The 27916-nt window shown below is 43.4% G+C and overlaps 1 protein-coding gene across 2 annotated transcripts; it reads left to right on the top strand.

Moving 5' to 3' along the window:
• The first annotated feature begins 2143 nt into the window (after nt 1-2143).
• Serpine2 (serpin family E member 2) lies at nt 2144-27884 on the top strand. 2 transcript variants are annotated; one of them, XM_035439254.1, is made up of 8 exons: nt 2144-2411; nt 5979-6206; nt 12139-12336; nt 19778-19976; nt 21232-21332; nt 23216-23302; nt 25348-25431; nt 27847-27884. In XM_035439254.1, the coding sequence occupies exons 1-8, from the start codon at nt 2153-2155 to the stop codon at nt 27882-27884; spliced, it is 1194 nt and encodes a 397-aa protein (XP_035295145.1). In that variant the 5' UTR covers nt 2144-2152. The 2 variants fall into 2 exon arrangements, with proteins under 2 accessions (XP_035295145.1, XP_035295144.1); XM_035439253.1 differs by having other exon boundaries at nt 2153-2411; nt 21232-21341; nt 23222-23302.
• Nucleotides 27885-27916: the final 32 nt, after the last annotated feature.

Here is a 27916-nt window from a genome sequence, read left to right as displayed (position 1 = left end):
CTCCTCCCTCTCCCTCCCTCCCTCTCTCTGTTAATTAGCTTTAAGCTACCAGTGACAAAACCAACATGATATATTTTTGTGCCTTTTGAGTGTACAAACCCAACCATTTATTCAAATATCCCCTCACCCAACAGTTTCTTAGGCGTCATTAAACTGAAATTGATGAGGCTGGTTGGTACAAAGATTCTGCACATTTTTTTTTAATTTTCAATCACTTTGTGATATGTTAAATTTCAAAGAGGAAATTCATTCCCTGAAGGAGAAAGGGAAATCAGAGCTAACTCAGAGGAGTGAGTGAAGCTGCCATGGTCAGGGCTTGGAAGTCCTCCAAGGTCCAACAGGCTCCAGGAAACTCGGGCAATTGTCGTAGTATTAGAGCCAGTCCAAGGTGCCAAAGTCAAAATAGGCCACTGCTGACCACAGCAGAGGCCCCACGTGGGAGTGTATGTAGGTCACTTACACATTTTGAATTTAGACAGGCTGAATTTAGACAATTATTTTATAATTAAGCTCTGGAGAGACCCTAAATGTTCTGAATTTTTAGAAGTTGCATATTTCACAATGTATAAGAAAATTACAACATGTGCTTGAATGGTATGTCCTTAGTGGCTCATAGTACGTGGGTGACCAGGTGGGGAATTCTGATTGTGCTGACAATCCTTGCTCAACCTGGATGCTGGCATTTCCTTGGACCAGTTTTGGAGTTCACTGTGATGCTCAGGACTAAACACAAGCATTTCCTCAACCACATTCAGTAAACTCTAGTTTGATGCAATGAAAAATAATAAAATTAGAAATTGGTGCTCATAGCCCCTAGGACTTAATCCCACAAGTGTCTTTTGAGTATCAGGCATACATGAACTAGTGTGGGACGTTCCCAAAACAGGGTAAGGAAGGCAGGAAGCCATAGTTTACCCCACCCTGCCCACACATTTCTTTTCCCTGTGGCCACTGATTTCCTATCACTCCAGGTCACCTGTCTCTCCAAATGCTTCCCTCTGGAACTTCCCATAGGTGACAAGGGGGTTCCAATGGCACCACAGGAGATTTGTGCCTTTTGAAACCTCGGGCCTAAAAGCAGGGATCAAATTAGTAACATCACAAATTCTGCCTTTGTTTTTGCTAAGTGCTGCCGCTGAGTTCTAACTTAATGGAAGTATTTGCTTTCCCATAAATACATGTAAACTCCTACCTCTTGTCGTAGCCAAAGAAAGCACTGTCGGTGGCAATCAAGGACTGAAGCATTTTTAAAGCAAATGGCTGTAATTGAAGTTCTCCGTGTAAGTGACGCCATCCGCACAGTTTATGGATTTAGCAATTGTTCTGCCCTGTTGTAGCTTTAAAGCTACCACTGAAATTTGTTTTAATTAACAGCCCTGTAATTTAAAAAAGTTGTGTGTGGTACATTAAAAGAATCAAGTCTGGGTGGTTATAAGAAAATCCCGACAAGCTGAATCATTCCCTCTCTTTAAAACCTTCCAAGTGGTCTCTTGTGACACTTGGTTTCTGTCTACCTTGGCCTCTATCAGATAGCCTACCTATTCTTCCTTTGTCCTGCTGTCCCTTTGCCTGGCATGCTCTTCCCACATCCATGCATGGCTAGTTCTTTTCTCAATATTTGACTGTCCTCACCGGTGTGCCTGCCACAGAGGTGGCATTCCCTAGGGTGTGGCCCTCCTATGGCCCTTCATTCACCCATATCACTTTGCTTTATTTGTGGCTTTTATTCTTCTCTGCAGTTACCTAATAGCTTCCTGGTTTTTCCCTGTGTCTCTCTAGGATACTCTTGAGAGGGCCAGGGTCACACCCATCAGATTTACAGTTGTCTGTCTAGCACTTACAGTAGGGCTTGGCACATGGAAGACTCTTGGAAATAACACTTTAAATGACTGACAGAGTTACAAGATTTAAATACTGATTTCAGCCTAGTGCCTGGTACATACTAAGGACCTAGCAGATGGAAATGTACTGCTTTCCAGCCCTGTCTGTCTAAACCCCATGCATTTGAGACTAACTTAGCACAGCGTTCAGTTATCATGAGCACAGGAAATCAGACCTAGTTGAGTTCAGAGTATTCATCCCTTTGTGTTCACAAAAGAGTGATGTGTTTCTATCTGCTTTTTCTTTTAGGCTGATCCTGTTGGAAGGAACCATGAATTGGCATTTTCCCTTCTTCATCTTGACCACAGTGACTTTGTCTTCTGTGTACTCCCAGTTCAACTCTCTGTCTCTGGAGGAACTAGGCTCTGACACAGGGATCCAGGTTTTCAATCAGATCATCAAGTCACGGCCTCATGAAAACATCGTCATCTCCCCACATGGGATTGCATCCATCCTGGGCATGCTGCAGCTGGGGGCTGATGGAAGGACGAAGAAGCAGCTCACGACGGTGATGAGATACAGCGTAAACGGTTCGTGTGTGCTCTCTCCTTCCATTTGTGAGGCCTTGCCATCAGTCCTGCATGTGAAGGGTCCTGGCTTTGTCTCTGCTTAATCTGAGAAGCAGGGCATCCAAGAAAAGTCATGCAGTGACATCTGGAACATAGGGCCAGGGTCTTTTAAAGGAAAGATGACATCCCCAAAGTTAGGTTCTGTAGCTGTTGGGTTTTGTGTTACCTTTGCCTGCCAGCACTACTGTTTTCTCCTAAAGGAAATCTTTGGTGTTGTAAGTAAGCATCTTTGTAGTACATGTCCACATTACAGACTGGCAGTATGGGAGTGAGCTGGCCAGTGAGCTCTGGGGATCTACCTGCCTCTACTTCCCCAATGCTAGGATCACAGACATATACCACCACACTGGCAGGTTTTACATAGATGCTAAGGATCTGAACTCAGATCCTCATGCTTATGTGTCAAGAACTTCACTGACTGAGCCATCTCCCCAGCTACCTTGTCTGCTGATTTGAAATCACTTATAAATCTGAATTAAGAAGCTAAATGTCTTTTTGAAAAAATACCCAGCCTTGTCTAGCCATTGAGCCTGGTAACTAACACACTTCTAATCATAGCATTTGAGATGTGAGACAGGAGGGTCAAGAGTCCAAGACCCATCTGGCTACATACCAAGCCTATCTCAAAGAGATGAGATGAACCTGGAGATCTAGCCCAGTGCTGAGGCTGGGGCTTGCCTCCCGTGTACAAAGCCTTGGGTTTGATATTTAGTTCCACAAAAGGACAAACGAACGAACAAAAAACCCAACAAACTAACAACAAATACGGTAGAGGATGATGAGAGAGGCTTAGTGTTATTGAAAGAAAAGCTTGTTTTGAATTGCCTGCTTATCCACAGGAACAGTACGTGTCTGCTGGTGGTATTTCCCTGTAGGTTAGTCCTCCCTTTCCACAACCATAGCGCCGGAGGGAACAGGACTGTTTCTGAGCTCTTCTTTGCTGTCATGCACACTGAGTGCGAACAAGTCGTGATTCATATCAAGGCAGCAGTTACCTCATTGGAAAGTGATGGAGCTTTCTTGCCACATTCTCTCGCCCCCTCCCCGCCCCTTCTAGCTGTTGAAGCTCTAAGACTCTTGGAGCTGGGTTTGTGGTAGAAGAATGCTTTTCCTTGGCTGTAGCTGATCATTGCCACTTCCTTTGTGTTTTCAGTGTGGCCTTCATATTGGGGGGGGGGAGTCATATGTTGGGAGTCCCATATACCCAGTGCTATCCCCTGTTGACAGAGAGTAAACTTTACATGCTTTTGCAGTTTGCCCACTTATTAGATGTAAGGAACGTTCTGTCTCTGGCTGGGACATTCAGGGTTGTTGGTGATTTATACTGCCTTCGTGAGTCACTGCTTAAATTTATGGCCTTTCTTGTTGCCATCCAAGCCCTGTCAGCCAGCATAGTTCCAAAATAGCAACTGGAGTTGTGTCTTGTTTTGGTTTGGTTTGGTTTTAATGCTGATCCACCTTGATTGTAGATCGGCATCTTCATGTGTTGCCCTGTTGGCTACCAATCTACCACTACCTTTTCTCCCTCTAGAATTGCCAACAGTCATATGTAGATGGTAATGTCAAGATTCATAATATATTTAGGCATGCTGGAGGCCTTCTTTGGAGCTCAAACTCAAACACTATTTATTGTAGTGATAATTCACTAAGGAAGATGCAAGATTGTTTGAGGATATGGAATATGAGCCCTGATCTTTTCCCTCAGGGAGTGTATTAGTTCCCTTTATTCATTGCTGGGACAAAATATCCTGGCAAAAGCAAGTCAATGAAAGGCAGGATTTATCTCAGTTCACAATTTGGAGGAAAAATGATGACAGAGGAGCTGGAGGCAGATGGTCATGTTGTATCCCTAGTCAGGAAATAACAAAAAAGAAACCTGGTGCCCAGGTCACTTTTTCCTGTCTTATTATGTCTGGGACCCTAGCTGAGGGACTGGTACCTCCCTGGTGTAGGCTGAGTTTTACCACCTCAATCAACCCTCACAGACATGCCCTGAGGTTTTTAATGTGATTCTAGATCCTGCTAAGTTGGCTGGTAATTGCTTATCACAAGGAGGGACTGTACATGTAGAGCGAGCAGAGTCAGAAAGTGCCAGAGCTGGAACTTGGCCTTGGAGGTGACTTTTGGCCCCCAAAGCCTGCTGATCTCCATACAGCGGTTTCCCCATAGCATGGTGTTAAGGTGGATGAAGGTTCCAAAGTCTGGTCCATAATGTAAAGCTCTCCTTGTGGATCAGGAGATGGCCTGGCCCTGGTATTCATGGAATCTGAGGAAGATGCATGTTCAGACTGACAAGTCATCCCTCAGACTCTGCCAAGGTGACTCTGGAAGGATGCTTTAGGACAATATAATTTTGGAAAGACCTCAGGTGATTAGGGCAGTCCTGTAATTCAGCTCCCTGGGGAAACCCATCTTACATCCTTATGACATAATTTTTTCTCTGTTTTTCATGCCCCCTCCCCCAAACTAAATGAAGCATGAATGAATGGCTGGTGTAAAATAAAGCTTATGTTGCCATAAAATTAATTTCTTTACTTTCCAAGCTCAGTATCAAAGTGAAAATCACAGTGTTCTGGTTGGCGGCACATGACAATTTGTAAGAGTCTTCCTAATGCTTATTTTATTCATCGTCTTTTCTCCAAATAGGGGGAAAAATCACACTGTGAATCCTTGGCAAGAAAGGAAATAGTGCTTAAGTCTGTTAGGCAAGGGAGTCTGGGTGAGAAAACTTCCTGTCATTCCCATGGCTTCCAGTCCCGGGGTAGACCAGCATTCATGCTGACTACAAGGAGAACATCATAATATACTTGGTACCAGAGCAGTAGTCTCACAAGAACCTTTAGGGGTTTATTTTAACCTTATCTGTGTCTCCAGAGATAGAGACCCTTTACAAGACACACTTTGTCTCTTGTGACTCCTATCTTGCTTGTTGTTCTTATATGCTGTGGTACAAATGATGTTTTTTTTGAGTGTGTGTGTGTGTGTGTGTGTGTGTGTGTGTGTGTGTGTGTGTGTGTGTGTGTGTGATGTCTACTTGCATGTATGAGTTTAAGAACACACATGTGCATCCATGTGAAGATTAGAAGCTGACATGGAGTTTCTTCCTTGATTGCTCTCAACTTTAAGTATTCAGGCAGGGTCTCTCATTTGATCCCAAAGCTCACCAAATTAGCTTACTAGTCACTTCTACTTAGGGACTCTCCTGTCTCCTCCTCTTTCTCCAGGCTGGAATTGTAGGTGGGCTGCCATGCATGACCAGCTTTTATGTGGGTGCAGGGGATCTGCACACCAGTCCTTATGGGTTGCAGGACAATAATTTGACCTGCTGAGCCATCTTCATGGAGCCTTGTTTTTGAACAGTGTCTTGCTTTGTAGCCTGGGCTGACTTCAACCTAAACTCTTGCTAATCCTCTTGCCTTAGCCACTCAACTCCTGGGATTACAGATATAAGCCACTATGCTCAACAAGAATTTTTTGATATGTAAATTATCATAAAAATATTGCCATGTTTTCTGATTTCTCCTTCAGGAGTTGGTAAAGTGCTAAAGAAGATCAACAAGGCCATTGTCTCCAAGAAGAATAAAGACATTGTGACGGTGGCCAATGCTGTGTTTGTCAAGAATGGCTTTAAAATGGAAGTGCCCTTTGCAGCCAGGAACAAAGAGGTGTTTCAGTGTGAAGTGCAGAATGTGAACTTCCAGGACCCAGTCTCTGCCTGTGATTCCATCAATTTTTGGGTTAAAAATGAAACCAGGGGTGAGTAGCTCTCCTATTACACGTAGATTCACGTTTTGTGAATGAAAGAGAAGAGACTCAGATTTTCACTACAGTCTTCAAGACCACTGCTTGCTCTACCAAGAACCACGTGGGCTTAGGCAGGCTCGGACAGACCTCTTCATTCTCCATGATCCAGGTCTCAGTCTGCCTGCCTCCCCCACTTCGAGCTGCCACTGCTCACTAGCTAGGGTTTTCCTCCTGCAGGGTGGGCAGCAGAAAAGAATACAGCTGTCCCCCTCTCTCCTTTGCCTGCCATACTGTGCCCGCAGAGTCCTTACCCATGGGTTTAGCAGGTTTCCTTATTTTCTTTGTCTGTTCTTGCACCTACTGTTTCCTTGGCCTGGAACAGACTTCTTAGGCTTTGGCTCTGTGTCTCCTGTGACCCCAGCCTCATCTGCCGTGGCAAAGCTGTAGGTGCCCTCCACTGGCTTTGTTTGGCTTGTGATGACACTGCTTTGAAACCCCTCCATTATGGCATTTTCAACATCACATAATGACTACTTGTTTAGATGTCCCTTCTCATTAAATGGAGTTTTCAAGTGTTAGGGTTTCAAACCTGCTGACTTGTCGTAAGCCGGAAGTCTCATTCAGGAGGAGCTTTGGGCCTACTGCAACAAAGAGAAGCTATTCTGCTTTCATTTCTGTTGCTTGATAAAATATCCTGACAAAGATCAGTTTAGGGAAGAAAAGGTTCATCTTAGCTCACAATTCCAGATTCCAGCCCACCATTACAGGGAAATGTGGACAGAGTTTAAAGCAACTAGTCACATCACATCCACACTCATGAGCATAGAGAAATAAACTCAGGCATGCTCCATTCTCAGATAGCTTTCTCTTATCCCGCACAGTCCAGGTCCACAAAACCAGGAAATGGTACTGTTTGCTTTCATGCTGGGTCTTACTGCATCAGTTAAAGCTGTCAAGGCAGCCCTTTGTTGATTCGTTCTTCCCAGGTGATTCTAGATTTAACATTTAACAATCACAGCTTAACACTCACAGATGCTAAGACTGGAATGTGCTCTCAGAGTTGGAGTCTTAAAAGAAGCAGAGACTCAATAGGGTAAACCCTGCCTTTGGGGGAACAAGCTTCTCAGAACCTAGTTCCTGGTGCACCTGAACTAGGATTACCCAGCGGTGTGTTTAGAATACAGTTCCCTGGCCCTGAATTTCTAAGGGAGGGGCAGGGTACCTTTGGTCAGGCTCCATGATCCATCATTCTACTTACACATGTGAAAACGTGATCATCTCAGAGGAGCTAATAAAGAGGGGGAAGAAAGATGTGCAGGGAGTGGACCAGTAATTTTTTCTCAATTGTTTTGCAAACTGGAATCTACTCCCAAAACTATGCTGCTATAGGAAGAATAATAGTGTGTATGTCCAGGGCTGGTTTGGGGATGCTGGATCCTGTATGTCTGGTGGTAGCAGATTGCAACACATAACACACAGAAATGGCTCTTGGCCCTGATGCTGACTGTGTGATGTCCTGTCATTGTACCTTATGGCTTTCTTTACCTGTGAAAAGATAATGTTGCATAGTGTTGGTGAACTATCTGATGGAACCCCTGACCACATGTGCTGGGAAGCTCAAGTAGGGTTTTTCAGTTCTGTCAGACCCAGCTCCCTCTGTTAGTTTGTTCATTTGTTTGTTGGCAGTGCTCCTGGTGGAACATGTAGGACTTTGTACCATGAAAAACAAACCCTCAAACAGTTAACTACATCCTTAGCCTGCAGCTCCTCCTTTCTAGCTTGAAATGAAATTCAGGTAATATATATAATTAAATATATAGCAATATATCTGTATATCATAGAAATTCTATATGTTCCCATTGCACACATAAACAGATTTTTTAAATTAAACAATGATATAAAGGAAAACAAAGAGTTTATAGTTGTGGTTAAATAGCTATACCTTTGGGTTCAAGTGCATATGGATACATGATACATTTTTTTGTTTTAATATTTTTGCCAAATTCTCAGGATAATTGTGAACCGGCAATAGTAGACTAAGTCAGGTATGTTATACTATGACACAAGGAACCACAAGCTGTCACCATTGCTGATACAATTAAAAAAAAAAAAAAGCAAACCAACAAGAGACTTTCTATATATTTCACAGTTATAATAACCCCAAACAGGCTGTTTCCTGGGCTTTTCTGCTATAATAACAAACAGACCTATCTTTCACTTCTTGTCATTAGTAATTATCATGACATAATTGAAAATCAGTGAACCACATGGGGCTTAGGGTAGAAAGTGACTCCCAGCTCTTAGTTACTACTGCCATCAATAACTGATGCAATTCTTTTAAATAATGGTGCAAAATTCTTGATAAATTTCCAAGCTTGTCTCAAAGCAAACAAAATGGAAATATTTAGAATTAGGAACTGAAAAGATGGCTCAGTGCTTAAGAGCACTTGCTGCTCTCGCAGAGGACCAGAGTTTGGTTCCCAGCAACCATGTTGGATGGCTTACCACTGCCTATGACTTCAGGTCCAGGGGAATCCAACAACTGCAGGCTACCACGAGTACCTACACTCATGTGCACATACCCACACAGAGACATACACGTACAGACATAGTTAAGAATAAATCTTTTGTTATTTTTAAGAGAGGCATTCTCCGTTATGTGGGGCTGTTTTGAACACCATGGAACATGAGCCCCTGCCAGCTCAACCAAAGCACACCCCCAGATCTTCAGACAAGCAACCTCTGTCCCCAAACTGCTAAGCTTATCTAAGGAGATGTGCTTCCTGCAGACAGAACTAGCACCAGGGTGCTTTGCTCACCCTGTGACCGGTCTGACTTAGAGGCCTCCGCAGCCTCAGCTTCTCCCTGCCACAAAGGCTTCTCTCCTCCCATCACAGACGCTTCCCCCTTGACCCATGCCTGCAGCAGCCTGAAATGTCTCCCAGCCTGCTGCCCTATGTCGCTCCTGATTACTTTTGTGCCATCACACGAGTGACACAGAACCTGCTGGCTCTGTTCTTTCTCAGTCTAAAGTCCGTTCTGCCCCTCACAAATCAGCTGTGTAACCTTGGTAACATGTCTTAATAGCCCCCTCCCAATGCCCAGCCCCTGATTTGCAGAACATTGATATGTTAGTGATAACTGTCTGAATAACAGTTCCATGAAGGATTTTTGGTGATATGAATGATAATAGGAGCACTGAGCACAGGGCCTGGCCCTTCACAAAGTTAGCTGTTTTCACAGTGACTTGCTCAGTGGTTCTCAACCTTCCTAATGCTGCGACCCTTTAATACAGTTCCTCATGCTATGGTGACCCTAACCATAAAATATATTCATTGCTGCTTCATAACTGTAATTTTGCTGCTGTTATGAATTGTAATATATCTGTTTTCCTGTGGTCTTAGATGACTCCCTGTGAAAGAGTCATTGACCCCCCTCCCCCAAAGGAGTAGCAACCCTCAGGTCAAGAACCGCTGGAAGTCCTGCTAGCTGGGGACCGTGTCTGCCATTTCAGATGAACCTTGCTTGGATTTGCTTTCATTTCAGGGTGTTTGTTAAAATCGAAGCTTTATGCTTTTCCAAATCCTTTCGGCATCTCCCTCTAATCCTTAGCTCTTTGTGGGAGGGTCCCACTTGGGGCATGTTAAGTAGCATCCCAAGATGGATGGAGGAGAGTCCATCTATATTTATGGCAACACCAACAGCAGGTCTCTCATGTACTCCCTTACCTCTAACCTATCCATTTCTTACTTATTTTTCTTAGTCATTTCCCTTTTTCATTTCACTTTGCCGCCCTAACACATACTGCCCTGAAAGTGACAATATAAGGTGTTGCATTTTTGTGTTTGTTTTTTTGCTTTTTTTCAAGATGAAGTATCATGTATCCCAGGTTGGTATTGAACTAGTTATCCAGCAGAGGCTTGCCTTGAACTCTTGATTTCTTCTGCCTCTACTTCCTGAGTGCCAGGATTGCAGGTGTGCACTGTGATACTCAACACCCAGCCCTGAGCCATAATTTATCTCTGCAAAATGGTCTGAGGTTTCTTCTGCTTATTGAGCCCTGACTACATTCTGAAGAAGGAATAAAAAATCCTTGCAGGGATGTGATGCATGGTGCAGTTGGGGGAGGCAAGACTCATTCAACTTGGCTAGAATAAATACCTTCATGGTGCCTGGTGGCCCTCACCCTTAGACTCTGGAAAGTAAGGGGCAAGGTGGAGAGGGGGGCCAAGGGACATTGGTTGTAAAAGAGAAGGATGGATTCAGTTGGGTAACGTTCTCTACAAGAGGCAGAAACAGCAGCTGAAGTGCTAAAGGAGTGCTGTTGAAGAACCTGTTTGTGAGGCCCCCTTGCACTGAACTGAATGATTGAGGGCTATTTATAGCCTGTAGTTTTCTTCTGAGACCAGGCTTAGGTGGCAGTGATGCCCCCTTGTGGAAGGAAGAGCACTGAAGACACTGTGTGTCAGGCACCAGAAACTTCATTCTTTTGTGCTGTCTGACAGTTTCAGAGGCTTTCAGAGAGTGTTAGGACTCCTCTTTCTTGAGTTTCATTTTAAGAGACTTGAAGGTCTCTGCTTGAATTAGACATCTGGCCTCCTAGGAACCTGTGGATTTTACTCTCACCATTTCATTCGTGTGTGTGTGTGTGTGTGTGTGTGTGTGTGTGTGTGTGTGTGTGTGTGTGTTAAAATCAAACAAACTAAATTTTAATAGCTTTGGGTATAAGGAAACCGCATTTAATACACACACACACACACAACACACACACACACACACACACACACACACACACACACACACACACACCTACTTTTTTTGAGACAGCGTTTCTCTGTATAACAGTCCTGGCTGTCCTGGAACATGCTCTGTAGACCAGATCTGCCTGCCTCAGCCTCCTAGGTGCTGGGGTTAAAGGCATGCACCATCACCACCCGGCACACACTCCTTCCTACCTTTAAACCTTCTAAAACCAAGCAAAAAGGAATCTTAACATCAAGCATGGGTGACATTTGAAAGATTCTGCCAACACTCTGAAGTGAGAAAGCCTGTTTGTTTCTTCACTACTGATGCCACATCCTGGCATCCTGCCATCCCAGCAAGAGAATACTTGCCTTCAAAGTCATTTCCTGTAGGCTAACCCCCTTTCTTCTCATCTCTGGACTCTTGGAGCCTAGTTAAGTGCCTAAGCTTTAAATGGGGACATGATACTCAGTTTCGGTTCTTCTTGGAGTCTTCAGGAGGCTTGTGATGACCTAGGGATTGATTCCAAGCATTTGTGGAGTCCTGGAAGAGATGATATTTAGCTTTGATGTTTCACAAGCTGGGATATTTTACTTTGATGGGGGCTGCATGAACCTATCTGCTAAAAAACAGAAAAGCAAATACTATCACACCAATACCAAAGACCGTCATCAGCAGCCGCATGACCGTTGTCAGTAAAAATATCTAAAATAATTCTTAATTAAATGCAGCTTATTCTAGACACATAAAAATGTTCTAAAGCAAGGAGCTTACAGAAATAGTTGTGATTTCTTGAGCTGAAGTTTGGAAAACTCTTAAGGAACCAGTACCAGTCTTTTCTGGTGATTTTAATTTGTTTTTAGTTTTACTTAATTTTTTTCAATTTGAGTGAAAATAATTAGTATAAAACGTGTGCTTTGGAAATCCAGTTGAGGAGCTGTTGATGTAGTTCAGCTGGTAGAGTGCTGTTTAATTCAATTTCCAGTGCCACATACACTGACATGGTACCACACACAGAAATCCCACCCCTTGGGAGGTGAAGTCAAGAGAGTCAGAAGTTCGGTTATTCTCAGCTACATAGAGAGATTAGGCTCCATGAGACCAGAATGTCTGATTTAAGTTTAAAATTTTTTTTCTCTTGTATTTGCCCTCAATGTGGCTTTCCATTGCTGATATTTTCCCTTGTTCTTGAATTTCACAGGCATGATTGACAACCTGCTTTCCCCGAATCTGATTGATGGTGCCCTTACCAGACTGGTCCTTGTCAATGCAGTGTATTTCAAGGGTTTGTGGAAATCCAGGTTTCAACCCGAGAGCACAAAGAAACGCACCTTCGTGGCAGGTGATGGGAAACCCTACCAAGTGCCCATGCTGGCCCAGCTCTCTGTGTTCCGCTCTGGTGAGTACATGTTGGATGAAGTCTATTCTAACATGTTCTGGCAGCAGAAAGGGACAGATCTTTGTTGGTGGTAAGGGAAAGTTCGGGAAGGTGGCTCTCACCTGGAATGCCAGTACTCTACAGAGTGGATGAGGTTTCTCTGTTGAGCCCTGCCTGTCCTAGAACTCACTCTGTCCACCAGGCTGGCCTCAAACCCACAGACCCACAAACCCCTGCCTCTTCCTACCAAGTGCTGGGATTAAAGGCATGCACCACCTTTGCCAGGCAAGGCAAGATTTCTTAAAGCACATAAGTCTTTGTGCCATGCAAAAAAAGTTGTGTTAACACATCACACGTGTAGGCTTCTGGGTTGAAAATGTAGGATGAAAAGACAATTAATAAAACCAATATATATGGACATTGAACATATGAAGGAATCTATCGTCACCATTAGAAGCTTACATTACTAAATAAAAATTATATTTCTTTTTCACTTCTCACATTACCAAAAGTTAGGAAGACTAGTAAAGCCCACTTGTAGCTACTGTATGGGGTAGGCAGGCCCCTTGAGCATTCCTGGTGGTAGGGACCTGTTACCTAAAGGACTTTCTCTATGTCATTACCCTAGCAGCCCCACTCCATCCAGAAAAACTTACTACCTGAAGATGATCGATCACACACTGGCAAATAGAAACCTGGTACAAAATGACACACAGGGCCTTGCATTCTGTATCTTTGGATTTAACCTACCTCATATGGAAAATATTCAAAAAGAAAAGTTAACTGCATATCAACCGTACACAGAGATCTTTTCTTGTCATTATCCCTAAACAATATGATGAAGCAGCTATTGACATTGCATTAAGTGTGATAAGTAATAGATGATTATAGGTACATGAGAAGACCACATTGAATATGAGGGTGTTCAGCATGCTGAACCCTGTGAATCCTGAGACATGACTGTGCCCTGGAACCCAGGTGGTAATTAGTTTAGATTTACATAAATAGGAAGATTATACCGTGGGTATCAGATTTCAGCAGGCAGGTTATAAACCAGCAGATGCTGATGAACTATGCATACATAAATACTTTCTGTCATTTGTCTATACAGATATATCTTGGAGAATGTTCAAGAAAATGTTCGCAGTGGTGGGCTTTCACACAGACTTCCTCATTTGAAATTGAAATTCCCTGTGTTTGGATGGGCATGTGTCAGTGTGGTGTATGTGTGTGTAGGTGGATGCCAGAGGAGGACTTTGGGGTTGGGGGATCTGTTTCTCTCCACTTCATTCTGTTGAGACAGCATCTCTCACTGGGCATTGAGCTGGTAGCCAAAAAGCTCCAGCCATCCCTCTGTCTCCCAGGTTTTACGAGGTTGCTGGGGATTGGAACCTAGCTCCTCATGCTTGCCTAGCAAGCTTTCTTCCCCTCTCTCCAGCCCCAGAACTTTCTTTTTAAGGAACATGTATCATCAGCCTTACAGATAGAGAAAAAGTCTCCCACGCATGCTGTCATTTCCACAGCACAGATAACCATGGCTGATTCTTTTTTACGTTTCACTTCATTGAAATCTCACCTTAAATCTCCTTTACCTGTCTGTATGTATGACAGGCTTCAAGTCTCCAGTCTACACTGGGCCCCCTGGGTACCAAATATCCCCTCCCCCTTTTTTCTTTTTTATCTTCCTTTTTAAAAAAAAAAAAAAAAGAAGAAGAAGAAGAATTTATTAGGCCAGTCGGAGGTAGTGTATGCCTTTAATCCCAGCACTCAGGAAGGCAGATGCAGGCAGATTTCTATGAGTTTGAGGCCAGCCTGGTCTACAGAGTGAGTTCCAGAACAGCCAGGGCTATTACATAGATGAAAAAAGGCCAAAAAAACTGTATGTCTGAATCTCCCAGAGGAATATCTAAAGAATCCTTGCGTTTTAATCTGTTTTGCTTTTAATAGAATGCAGAGTGTATAGGGATCCATTTAAAATAAAACACTTCTGTCTGAATAGGCACTGGGGATGCTACCAGCATTCTAAGGGTGTCCTCGAGCAGTGTGGCCCAAGAGATCTGCCTGCCTCTGCCTCCCAAGTGCTGGGATTAAAGGAGTGTGCCACCATCACCCTGCTGACATACAGTTTTTCATAAGAAGGTAACCTGCTCTTCTTGAGTCTATGGTCTGTTCCCAGAGAGAAACATGTGTGGGCCTATTCTGAGTTCAGAACTGACTTGTCCAAGAACATACATGCGTATACCTCTGGTATACACAAATGCATCTTTTTTTGTGGTGCTAAGGATCGAACCCAGGGCCTTGGGCATGCTACATGATCACTCTTATTACTGAACTGTATCCTTGATATGCATGCATTTTTATCAGTTCAGTTACAGGGGAGAGAGGAGACTGGGGTGTGGGGGGAGGCAAATATCTGTCTTCCTGATTCACTCACTCTCTCCTTTCCCACCTCCTTCCACCCTGTCAGCAGCTTAGGCTGCCTTTTGGGGCTCTCTTGCTCCCTGGCTTCCTATGGGAGTGGCCAGTGTACATACAACAGATAATTGGTGAGGGAGGAGAGAAGAGCTGGGTCATTGACTTCCCAGTCTCTCCCCACAATGACACCACGGCTGCAACCTTCTTCCCACCAAAAGTCTCAGCTCCTTCCCAAGGAATGTGATCAGGGAGCTCTTTCCCGGGAGGTCACCCTACCCGCTAAGGCTGAGAATGGTGACCGCTGTCTAGAACCAACCCATAGCAGTTGCTGTGTGTTCCTCCTGCACTTTATATAATGCCTTCACTAAGCTTTGCTTAGATGACCCAGCCCGATGGCACATCTGTTCCTGTCCACTGTGACTGCTGTACCGAGTGCAGGACAGAGTATGTGTAAGTGTTCTTGCCTCTATCCCGTTTCCTTACGAGTCAGGACAGCGAGCAGCATGGGCTCATCCTTCTCTCCTTGCTTTTGTGTTGGGTCCACCTGGAATCCCAGCTTGGAGTCTGGCTTCTTTCTGGATTGTGTGGTGTGAGAGTGTCATACACTCCCTAGTTTCACACTTGGCTACCAAAGAAGCTTGTCAGGATAAAATGGGCTTATATGCCTGGGCCTGTGAGGAGGATCCAGCAGGCTGCAGTGGCTCCAAGCAGGCATTTGTTTTCATGACATCAGACCTCTTAGTCTGTTGGCCATTTCTGCCCATCTCCTCACCCTCTGCCAAATGCTACCAGCCAGGGCTCAAGAGGATGCTGTGTCCAAACCCGAAAGACTCGAAGGGTCTCCTGTTGGGTGTTGGGCCTCAGCCATGTCTTAGTTCCCCTTGCTAAAACACTGCCTTTCAGAGGATCTGCCTTCTTTACTTGTTTCCTAAGATGTCCTCGGCATCTCTGGGGAGACACACTTGGCAACATTAAGGTGAGAGGGTGAAAAACAAAAAGAGGAGGGCAATGCTTCTGACTGTGCTTCCTAATGAATAAGCCTTCAAGGACAGATTTCTATTCAGGAAGAGCTTTGACGTGCTGTTTGGTGGAAGGGCATTTGGGTTCACTGCAAAGCCAGCTGCCACATACGTAAAGAGAAAGAAAACGTGCTTCTCTCCTCCCACTTCCTAGTATAAAAACCCTTTGAAGCTCTAGGTATATAATTTTTGACCTATAAATATGTAGGATGTATTAGAAGCCTTCTTGCATGCATACGATCACACTGCAATGTTTATTCCGAAATCTGTTTTATTCCTTAGCTACTGTAATCATGGAACTTCTTTTTTTTCATCAGTTTGTTAGGATTTACAAGACTGTTTTTAGCTGCACATTATTTCATGATATAAACTTACATAATATTTTCTGGCTAGCCAGTTATTTTTTCCTCTAATAAATAACATGGCAGTGAGTGTTCTTATACATAAATATGTAAAAGCTTTTATCACTATTCCTAGAGGAAATTTGTTTAAATAGGAACTGCTGATCAAAGTTGTTATAAATGCTCAGCTTAAATGCTTGAATTTATACTGTAGAGACCTTATCCTGGGGGGAAAAAATACAACAAATAACCAGATTTCTCTGTGTGTATGTGTGTGCACATGCTCATAGGTGTGCAAGTGTCTGGATCTGGGGGTATGTATGGAAGCCAGAGGTCCCCATTTGAGTATATTCCGCAATCACTCACCACCTTAGTTTTTGAGGCAGTGTCTCTTACAGAGCTTGGTGCTCACAGATTCAGCTGGGTTGGCTGGCCACTGAGCCTCCAGGATTCACCTGTCCCTGCTTCCCCAGAACTAGAATTACAAGTTTGCCACCATATCTGCATTTTTATATGGATACTTGGAATTGAACTCATGTCCCTATGCTTGTGTGGCAGGAGCTTTACCAACTGAGATGTCTCCCTCTAGTTTCCTTTCTTCTCCATTTCCAGCTCATACCTATCCACCAGTGTTACTTCCCCTCTGACTGTCCACTAAGTTGTGGTTCCCAAGACTAGGTGTGTTCTTGTCCTTGCCTGTCAAGCTTTCCCAACATAGCACTTTTATTGACTGACCTAGTTGCCTTGGGCTTTGTTTCTTCCCTATCAGCTGTCTTCAGGTCTGCTTTGGGCTCCTAGTCTGTTTGTTGTTTCCAAATACATTTTACAGTTTCTATTCAAGTAGGGTCAAAAACTTCACTTTGAATGCTAGCCAAAGGTCATTACAGGGACAGCCATCTCTAATGCTTGCCTGATAGTATTTAAAATATTCTCCTTGATTTTACAGACCATAAAGCTTTTGTAGCATTTCAATGGAGTTGAGTTATGTCCTTCCTTGTAGGACTTAACATGGGAATCAGAATACTACAAGGACCTTTCTAGAATAAAAGCTCGCCTAAGAAAAGTCTCCAATCTTCACACTTTTCATCCTTGAGTCCTAATTATGTCATTCATCTAAGAGAATGGGCTTCCTTGTTTCTTTTTTGGAGAGGGAATTGCTCCTGTGTTATACACTATAGAAATCGTCCTCACAGAAAAGCACATGGTGTACTTGGCAGATACAGAGTTTTACACAGATTAGAATATGACACCTTAAAGAGAAGATCTATAGGAAAGGCAGAGGCCCTGTGCCCTGACCCCAGCTCCCAAATACCCTTTCCTGTATGGTCTGTCCTAATGGGGAGGTGGCACACCCACTGCCACTGTGTGATTTCCCCATGATAGGTCAGCTCTGTGTCTAAATTGAGAAGTAACCAATCATTCCAGAAGTAAGGCAGCCAGGCATCATCATGGCTGTCCATGCATTTGTTCTTTAGGTTGGCCTGGAATCCATGGCAAGATCTTGTTTCAAAAACTGGCCGGGCACTGCTTCCATCAGTGTGAAAGTTTGTGCTGTGTGTCGTATGTTGCATGTGTACATTGTTTTGATGAATTTTACTGGAGTCATTGACTGAGTGAGCTGTTCAGATTGGTTTTGAGTCCAGTTGATTCTCTGACTCCAGCCTGTGTTCTCAATCTCACACTTGTCTTCTGTAAAAAGGTGATGGGTCAATATTGTAGTGTCTGAGGTGGGAGAGAGAACAGAGGTGGCCATCCATCTGCCCACTTCTCAAATTGACAAGTACAGCATGGGTATGGGCAGATTCAGCCTGCCTGCTGGCACTGGTCACCCAGTCTTGGGTCAGATGCAGAGACAGAAAAGGTCAAACATCCAACAGGTGTGTGACAACATAGAATGGTTAATGTGTGCTTGTTTTTACTGGTCAGTCAAGGTTGGGTTAACCTGTGAGACTACTTACCTGCCCCCCCACACACACACCACACCCCAGTTCATACTTCTCATCATCCATAGCTTCAGGCCTCCTTACTTCTGTGGCAGCTAATCCCTCCAGGTCTTTGTTTTCTGCCCCCAGAGCAATAATTTGGTAACCACTTCCCGAATTTCAGTGTTTCTCAAAATTAGCTCCACTAGAACCGGAGACTTCATGTTTTCCTCAAGGATTAAAGGGCTCATTAGGAGGTGATTTTTTTTCTCACTTTTTCATTGATTTTTCAGTTTCTGCTGAGACTGTTTTATCAGTCAGGCTAAATGGAAAGGTGAAGGATACTAACTTTGATTCTTGGGTAGTCCCAACCCAGAATCCAGGCTGGTTTGAGCTTTCAGCAATTCCAGGCTAAGTCAGACCACACTGGATTCCTAGGCTTTTCTACAGCCTGGTGAAGCCAATGACTGGGGAGACGAAGAGATGCCCCAAATCCCTGGAAAATTCTATTTATCCTATTGTGGCTACTCTAGCATCTTCAGCTGTTTATATTTTATGGCTAAGGCTATGTTTGTCACAGAACAAAGCTTGCTCTCTATTTCTTGGGTGTCCTCTCTCTTTCTTTGACCTTCTGTCCTCCTTCTCTGGAGGTGTGGCCTGTCCCAAATTCCTCACCTCACAAGCTATGATTGGCCAAAGGTCCAGTGAAAACAATAGGAGCTCGCTTCCTCTTTTCTCTTTCTTGTGCAGTACCTTCATGTAGAGGAGGAAGAGGAGGGACCCATGGGCAGCCTGCTTACTCGGACATCTATTATCCCTTTTCATTTTATCATCCCAGCAACCTGTGAGGTCCATACTTCCATATCCCAGTATTTCTGTCTGTGTAGAGGGGTGGTACAGGGAGGCCATGTCACCTCATCAGGCTCACAGAGTTTATCTTTAAAGATTTAATGTTTAATAAAGATTTTAGAAATCCCCCATCGATCCAGAAGTACCACCAGGGACCTTTTAACTGCTCGGTTGTGCTGTGCAGTTGCTGCCATAGTCTGTTGTCAGTTGCTGTGTTAGTTACTTTGCTTGTTGCTGTGAGGCAGTACCGACCAAGGCAGCAAAAGGAAGGCAGGGTTTATCTCGGGTGGCAGTTTGAGGGTATAGTCCATCATGGTGGGAAGTTAATGGTGGCAGTGGTATGAGGCAGCTGGTCACCCTGCATCTGCACTTGAGAAATAGAGAGGAAACCTGGTGCTCAGCTAACTTGTTCCTTTTTACTTTAAAACAGATAACTGGAAAATGACAGGGATGCTAATTGGCTTCACCATAGAAATGCTTTTGCTGTGTCTTGCCGTACCATCATATTGTACACCTTAAATGCAATGTAGGGAGTTTTCTAAAACAAAGTAAAATGTAAAAGACAATCTCAAAAGTCGCTTTAATTTATTCTTTTACCCATATAAAGGTCAACCTCTTACAAAGCTCTGTGTGGTGAGTACCTAATGATCTACTTACATTCTATTCAGTGGAATTAAAGTGAGTTTAGTGATGCCCAGAGGCATTCTGTCTAGACTGAAGACAGAGAATTCGGCACCAGGGAAGAAAGAAGTCATTGTCCTTATCTGTGTCCTTCTGAGGGAGCTATTTGTAGCAAAGGGAGCTTTGTGGACTGGATTGCTGTCTTTCCCCCACAGCTTCCCTGGTGACCGCCAGCCACTTGTGCCCTGTCTAGAAGTCATCAGGCATACACTAAATGTGCCTCTGATTTCTCTAGGGTCCACCAGCACCCCGAATGGCTTATGGTACAACTTCATTGAGCTGCCCTACCATGGTGAAAGCATCAGCATGCTGATCGCCCTGCCAACTGAGAGCTCCACCCCACTCTCTGCCATCATCCCTCACATCAGTACCAAGACCATCGATAGCTGGATGAACACCATGGTACCCAAGAGGATGCAGCTGGTCCTGCCCAAGCAAGTATCCCTTCCCTTGAAAGAAAGGATGCATTGCTCAAGGGATAACTGTCATATTGCATAGCAGAACCAGGGAACTAAAAGGGTTTGTTTGTAGAATGTGTCTTTGTGGGGGGGAGACCAAACTGACTTTTCTGAAAGAGTTCTCTGAGACCCTGCAGTGCCTGTTTGTGGTAGGATAACAATGATACTCAAGGAAAGCAGGAGGCCTTGGCCTTAGAACCTCCTCACGGGTGCAAATTCATGAACTGTGACAGTTTCCATTCAGAGAACTGAAAAGCACACACATATATCTTCATTTAGTAAGGATGAGGACACAGTAGTCTAAGGAGCTTGGTGATATAAGGGATGTCACTGATCAGTCAGGTATCAGCTAGATGCTACTAAAGGCCAAAGCCGTGTGGCTGTGATCAGTTAAGTTCTTTGCATCCATATTTAAGGCAGATTTTCTTTTATACCCCCAAAGTAAATTATAGGTGGAATTTTTGATACTATGGCTCGAGACTAGGGCAAAAGCAGCCCCAGTTCTTGGTGCATCCTAATTCCTAACAGTTCAGAGGACACGCACTCCAGCATGCAGAGGGAGTAATGGAGTTTGTCTCCCTTGTGAACTTTACATCATTCCCAGCTTTCTCACTCTCCAGAGTATCTGGCCACACCTCAGAGGCAGTAGAGAATTCGAAGAACTTTTAATTCTCCAGCCCCTGAGTTTAGTCAAGAGAAGTACATTTATAAGCATTAGAACTCTTCCTCCCAAGAGGACCTAAGTGGTGGCTCTGTGGTTAAGAGTGCTTCCTGTTCTTGCAGCAGACCTGGATTTGGTCTCCAAAACCCATGTGGTAGCACACAACCATCTTATAACTCTAGTTCCAGGGGATCTGGTACCCTCCTCTAACTTCTTTGGTACCGTGTGTACATGTGATGCCCATAAATACATGTAGGCAAAATACTTACTCACCTAAAAGATAAAGATAAATGCATCTTAAATGTTAAGTGCTTCCTAACCACTCTAATAGAAGGTCACTGAATAATGTTTAACCAAATATCTGATACGGAGTGCCATGTCCCACAGTCATGCTCACTGTGATTGAGTAGGGGGTGTGTTGTCTACTTACCTGGCATTTAAATATTAGGGTTAGAAGTCAGACTACAGGTCTCCCCTACAGCATCTGTTTGTAAATAATGCACTGATTTTGTCATGTTTGAATCACTTACAGCATTTTGATCCTCCTCCATACTCTCTGTCCTCTTGTAGGTTTACAGCTGTGGCACAGACAGATCTGAAGGAACCACTGAAAGCCCTTGGCATTACTGAGATGTTTGAGCCATCAAAGGCAAACTTTGCAAAAATAACAAGTATGTCGAGTTGAACACTTAAACTTCAAGAAAATGTTACAGGTCCTTATGTGCGCAAAAAGAAAAATCAAAATCAGGAGTGTGTTGCCCTAACTCTGTGCAAGTTTTAATTTGATGTATTGTCAAAGGATGCTGTTGACTCTAAACCTGTCATCAGCATTCATCATTTACTCCTGCATTTCATGTGGGGCCCGAGGGACCACAAGGATAAGGACTTCTACATATATTGCCCGTTACCCAAAAACTTGGCTTTTTTTCCCCTTCCTCAATGCTGGGGCTTGAACCCAGGGCTGTGTGCTTGCTAGACATGTGCTCTACTGCTGAGAAATATTTGTAACTCCAGAGTTTGCCTCTTAATTAGGACCTAGTTGCTCTTTATTTTTGGATACAAACTTTTCCCTTAGGTTTGAAAAAAAAAAATCTGAAGACTTTTTTTTTTTAAATTCTAAAACGTTAGTTTACTTCCATGGAGCAACTATAAGGCTTGCCTATATTCAGAAATGTATTTTGCCATGTCTGAAATAACTCATTCAGTATGCCTGATTAGGACTGTCCTTCACCCAAGCAGCTATGAATAAGGCATGCCTAGTATCATGTCCCTGTATTTGCCATCCTCTGTTACTCTTCTTGGAATTGTTTGAATGGTTCAGGTCTTTTGCTTCTACATTTCGAACACTTTCCAAAGAAAAGCTATAGCCTGGGCATGCAAAGTACTCCAGTGTGTATTTTAACCCTTGACTAGTAGAGAATTGGTTTTATTACCAATTCCAGTTGCATGCTAAAGAATATCTGGGTATACATCTATACACACATACACACACACACACACACACACACGCACGCACGCACGCACGCACGCACGCACGCGCATGTGACCTTCGCTGGAACTGTAGCTCCATTGATCTTCCCATTCCCTTTTCATCCCAGCCCAGAACATTAACATCACTTGTGACGGTGTTAGAAATGCATCTCTTGGGTCTGATCCAGACCTCCTGAGTCACAACCTTTATTTTAATGGGATCCCTTGACCTAATAACATTTGAGAAGCACTTCTTGTTCAGAATCACCTGTTAGAATCTGAATACTAAACAGGAGGGACCAGGGCTCCTGAATCTCCTTATGCTGTTCTGTTTCACCTTGTAGGTGACCTGAGCCACATAAACATGCTCCTAGTCACAATTAGTCATATTCGAGCTGGGTGTTTGTGCAGACAGTGCAAAACCAGGTGATCCAAAAAAAAATCCTTTTGCTCTCCTCATCCAGACCCATGTCCATCAGCTCATGCTGACTGGAATTGGTGTCCTCCTAGACAGTGCTGCCCACTCAGAATTATTTGTCACTTGGGCTCTGGTGAGAAGACACAGCTGCAGTTCTGTGCCTGGCCCTTCCCAGGAGTTCCTTCTCATATGACTATGCTGGTGGATGAGTGACTGGGGCTAGGAAAGCCAGCACTTACCTGCGCCTAACTAACCAAGTAACTAGGGACAGATTTCTTAACCTGTGAGCCTCAGTTTCTGGGCTGGACAGTTTGTAATTGGACAATACCATTGTCTTTCTTCATCTGGAAAAATGGCATCTTTACAAATCTCTATTCTTTTCATTCTTAGAATTAATAGTGATCTGAGTTGAAATGATTAGAGGTGCTAATAACATTTGGGGCCTAGGGATCCCTCCCAGAAGTAACAATTACAAATCATTTAGCAGAAATTGAAATCCACTGCAAGTGACAGCCACCTAATGCCCTCAATCTGTGTGATGGTCAGAGGTTACTTTGGACCCTTTTATTTTTTTAAATTGGAAGTTGCCGTGGCTTTGCGGTTATTTTTGACACTGGAGATGGCATGCTCATTGAGCAAGTGCTGATTTTGTGTTTCTGGGAACAGGGTCAGAAAGCCTTCATGTCTCTCATATCTTGCAAAAAGCAAAAATTGAAGTCAGTGAAGATGGAACCAAAGCTTCAGCAGCAACAAGTAAGTGCTGGGTCAGGTTGCAAGGCCACTTCCAGTAGGAGGGCAGACACAACCCAGTTCACTCATCAGCTTAGCAGACTTTTAGGGAGACTTGTTTCCAGCTGAGAACTGGGGAGGACTGAGCTTTGGGGGACAGCAGTGAGTATGGGTAGATGAAATATTTCATGATGATGAGGAGGAGGAGGTAGGAAAGGCCCACCTTTAGATGGTAACATAATAGCAAGTATGAGAGCATAGCTCATCAGGATAACATGAAAAATCAGTATCATTTACAGGACTGCACCAGGAATTCTGTGCATCCTTCCTTGATCATTAGAACATCTGTCTATGGCCTCTTGGCAGCTTATAAGGAAAGAAAACCTACATTTGCCCCCTACGTGATCACTGCCATCAGTCACCATATGCGATGGAGTGAGGAGACTGAGCTATGACCTGTAAGCTCACAGAATAGCTTCACTGCACATGCTTCTGGATGGTTGACTATTTCTACTCATGAAACAAAGTTATTATTTATTCTACAGAATCAGCACCTTATCACCTCCCAAACAAATGCTCGAGTTTTTTCTGTTAACTTTAAAATAACACTAAACATAAAGACCTAGAATACTAGATTTGATATTTTTAAAATACCCTTTGTCTTTTCTAGGTGATTGCTACATCTTAATTTGTCAGGTTTACTAACTAATATTCCAGTCAGGACCAGCTATGTGACTTGTAGAGGAGCCTAATGCAAATAGGAATATAGCCTCATTGTTCTAAATTTTACTAGGAATTTCAAGACCACTACAGCCGAGTGTACTAAACCAAGTCCAAGGCTCCACTCACCACCCTGTCACTGCTCAACTAGCTCAGACTCCCATAACAATGCCAGAGACTGGAGAACTTAACAGATATTTATTTTCCCACTATTCTTGAGGCAAGAAGTTGGGGATCAGAGTGGCATCAGGCTTGGCTTATTTTGAGGTCTTTCTCCTTGGCTTATGTGCTCATATGGTCTTGTCACATCCCTGGTGCCTCTCCCCATCTTAATAAGGACATCAGTCCTGCTTGGTCAGAGTTTCACCTCTAGGTCCTTCTGTGTCCTGTATATAGCCTCAGTGAAGAGGCTGTCTCCAAGTGTAATCATATCAGGAGCTTAATTCCTCAACATAGTAATTTTAGGGAGACACAATTCAGTCTGTACTGCCTGATGTCTATTTGTAATTCTGAGTGAAGTAATTTTCCCAGCCTAACTTTTGAGTATTTACTTTCTAAGAGCAAGCCTGAGTCATTCATGTCGTTCAGAAGTTTGAGGAAAATACTGAGCCATTGTAGCCAGCCTTCTCCCTTCTGCTAGCCTTCATGGTCTTGTTAAATGGGGCCAGCCATTGGTCAGCAGAGTAGACCGATCCAATATCTATATGTCTGAAGAAGCTTTCTTTCAGGCTAGAGTGTAGTTCATTGGCAGATGACTTGCTCAGCAATCCCGCTGTCCTGGGTTTATCCCCAGAATGACAAGAATAATAAAGCGTGCTTTGTAAAGCAGGTGTCTGCACTAATGAGTAGGCTGTGGCACAACAAAACAGATGCAGATAGATGAGCAGTTCACAGTGCTATCACAAAGGGCACCAAAATGATATACCAAAGGAGAAGGCACAGAACCAACAGTTAAGCATTCTGAGCTGGTCTTTATCTGCAGAAAGGGTGTTAAAGAGGTCCAGCATGGCAGATGGGATGAATAAAAATAGCTTTATAATAACCGCAAATATGCATTGGATGTCCATTTGGCATGGTCTCTGTCCTGAGAGCTATAGTGTGTTTTATGTCATCCAGTCCTCTTAAGTCTATGAGGACTAAGTACATCTATTGTGGAGATGGGGCTTTCACAGAATAAAGGAGACAGTAACTGTGAAAAGCCCAGCCCAGTGTTCCATAGATAGTGACTGTTGAAGCCATTAGAGCATGCCAACTTATAAGACAAAGCAAATGTTTCCTCAGATACCAGCATCTGGGAGTGGGTTGCTGGTCTGCTGCTGATTGGCTAACACATCTTCTTCTTTCCATAGCTGCAATCCTAATTGCAAGGTCATCACCTCCCTGGTTTATAGTAGACAGGCCTTTCATGTTTTTCATCCGACATAATCCCACAGGTGAGTGGTTTTTCTGTTTCATCCCTGGCTTTCCATCCTCAGACAGGTGCTCTCCAGCTACAGTTGTACCCATCAGTGTGGGCCCTACAGCTGTAGGTGACACTGCAGATACCATTAACAACCTACTTTAAAGAGGAAAAAAAAAAAAAAAAAAAAAAAAAACCAAGTCTGTGTTACAGAGTTTGATGGGATCTTTTAAATATTGCCCAGATTGTAGGTTTGGAAGAAGGTGGTGGTTTTTAAAAAGGTTCATCTTACCCTTCATAGATTCAAAAATACCTTAAATTTTTGCAACACACTCTGTCTCCACATTTTGTGAACCCACTCAAATATAATGCCCTGGGAAATGTCCAACCTGTAGATCTTAGCACCACAGCTCATTCCTTAAACTGGACTCTGACCTTTAGCTTGTGTGTGTGTGTGTGTGTGTGTGTGTGTGTGTGTGTGTGTGTGTGTCAGGGTGTGTGTAGGGGGTGATGTATGTGTTTATTTGTATGGAGGGGTATGTAATATGTGTATACATATGTGTGGTGTGTGTGTGTGTGTGTGTGTGTCAGGGTGTGTGTCAGGGTGTGTGTAGGGGGTGATGTATGTGTTTATTTGTATGGAGGGGTATGTAATATGTGTGTGCATATGTGTGGGGTGTGTGTGTGGGGGTGTGGGGATGTGCGCACGCGCGCGTAGGGTATGTGGGTGGCTGTATGGATGCATGTGCACATATATGCATGTATGAAAGCCGGAGGTCAAAGTTGGTTGCCATTCCTTAGGTGCCATCTATCCTGTTTTGTTTGTTTGTTTACGATAAGGACTTGAGGCTTGAAGATTAGGCTAGGTTGGCTGTCCAGCCAGCCCCAGCGACCCTCCCCGTCTCTGTGAAATTATAAGCTATTAGTATGTACCACCATATTTGGCTTTTGTCTCTGGGTCCTGGGGATTGAATTCACATCCTCATATTTACATGGCAAACCCTTTACCTACTTAGCCATCTCACCAACCCACTAAGTCCAGCTTTTAAAAAAGAACTGATCAAAATATATTGTATGAATTTTTTTCTTAATTAAAAAAATGTTTTTTAAAAAGATAAGTAACTGGACAAAAAAGATAGTAGGGCCAGAGAGATGGCTCAGCAGTTAGAGTGCTTGATGTTCTTGCAGAGGAGTTGGGTTCTGTTCCTAATGCCCACATCAGACAGTTTACAACTGCTTGTTGTAGACGGAGTTTCTATTCTGCCTGGTCCCACAGCCATTTAGCCCCAAATAAACACACAGAGACTTATATTAATTATAAACTGTTTGGCTGATGGCTCAGGCTTCTTATTAGCTATCTCTTAATTATTAACCCATTTTTATTAATCTAAGTATTTCCACGTAGTCTTACCTTACCGGAGAATGTTCCACCATGTTACTCTTTCAGTGGCTATATAGCGTCTCTCCAGCAGCTCCTCTCTGCGTCCTCTCCATAGAATTCTCCTCATCTCATAGCTCCACCTCTACTTCCTTCCTGGCTATTGGTCTATCAGTGTTTTATTCATCACCCAGTAAGAGAAACACATATACAAAAGGACATCCCTGTCATCTCCTCTTTTCTGTCTAAGTAAAATGAAAATTTTAAATTTAACATAGTAAAATTATATATAACAAAATAGTTATCAAGCAAGAACTATAGTTGGTCCATTTACATTTGGCAAATTTTAAAGAAAATATCATATATCTTTGTGAGTGTAGTTTTGTATGTAACTTATCTTTTATAGTAACTAAGGAAAACCATAACTATCTGTCTTCAACTCCATCAAAGACCTCAGAAGGATAATATATAAACCCTAGAATTGACAGACACTTCAGGTCCAGGTGATCTGATGCCCTCTGGCCTATGTAGGCACCTGTATACATGTGGTGCACATCATCTCATACAGGCACACACATACATATGAATGAAAGTAATAGAGCTCCTAAAAAGTAACATAAAGATAGTAACAGTCCCCCTCTTTTTATTTATGAAGTGTACACCTGCCTTTATTCAAAGGTTGGTTTCATATCCATACACTGTGGGTGCTAATAGGTTTTATTATTTGCTAATCAGAAGGTGTAGTTCCTTATTCTTTTATCTCTTTGTTTTGTGTATCAGAGCTGGTCAGTCCAACACTGGAGCTTCTCACTACTTGTGTCTACTTAACTTTCATTAAAATGATAATTAAAATTTCCATTTCTTAGTCACACTATCCTCTGTGCAGCCACCACATCTGAGTAGTGGATTCCATCTCGCACAGTGAAGGTGGAGACTTTGTCTGCCCTTGGAGAAAGTTCTAGAGAGGGCACAGATAAGCAAGAGGTTTCCCTCCCCAGCATACAGCACCTTCCATCCTGCACCATGAATTCACGTAAAGGAGTCCAACAGTGTCTCTCTTTCATCCTCTAGGTGCTATCTTGTTCCAGGGGCAGATCAATAAGCCCTGAAGAGTAGATGGAAGAAACCCATGCAAAGCCAA

The sequence above is a fragment of the Cricetulus griseus genome, chromosome 2 (assembly GCF_003668045.3).
Source record: "Cricetulus griseus strain 17A/GY chromosome 2, alternate assembly CriGri-PICRH-1.0, whole genome shotgun sequence".
NCBI classification, from domain to species: Eukaryota; Metazoa; Chordata; class Mammalia; order Rodentia; family Cricetidae; genus Cricetulus; species Cricetulus griseus.
The sequence above is the reverse complement of the archived record's forward strand: the minus strand, read 5'-3'. Positions and strand labels throughout refer to the sequence as shown.

Excerpts from the sequence above, each read along its gene's own strand:
- Serpine2 (XM_035439253.1), top strand. The coding sequence starts at position 2,153 with ATGAATTGGCATTTTCCCTTCTTCATCTTGACCACAGTGACTTTGTCT. Across the intron at positions 23,303-25,347 it reads CAAAGCTTCAGCAGCAACAA|CTGCAATCCTAATTGCAAGG; the intron begins GTAAGTGCTGGG and ends TTCTTTCCATAG. Across the intron at positions 25,432-27,846 it reads CATCCGACATAATCCCACAG|GTGCTATCTTGTTCCAGGGG; the intron begins GTGAGTGGTTTT and ends TTCATCCTCTAG.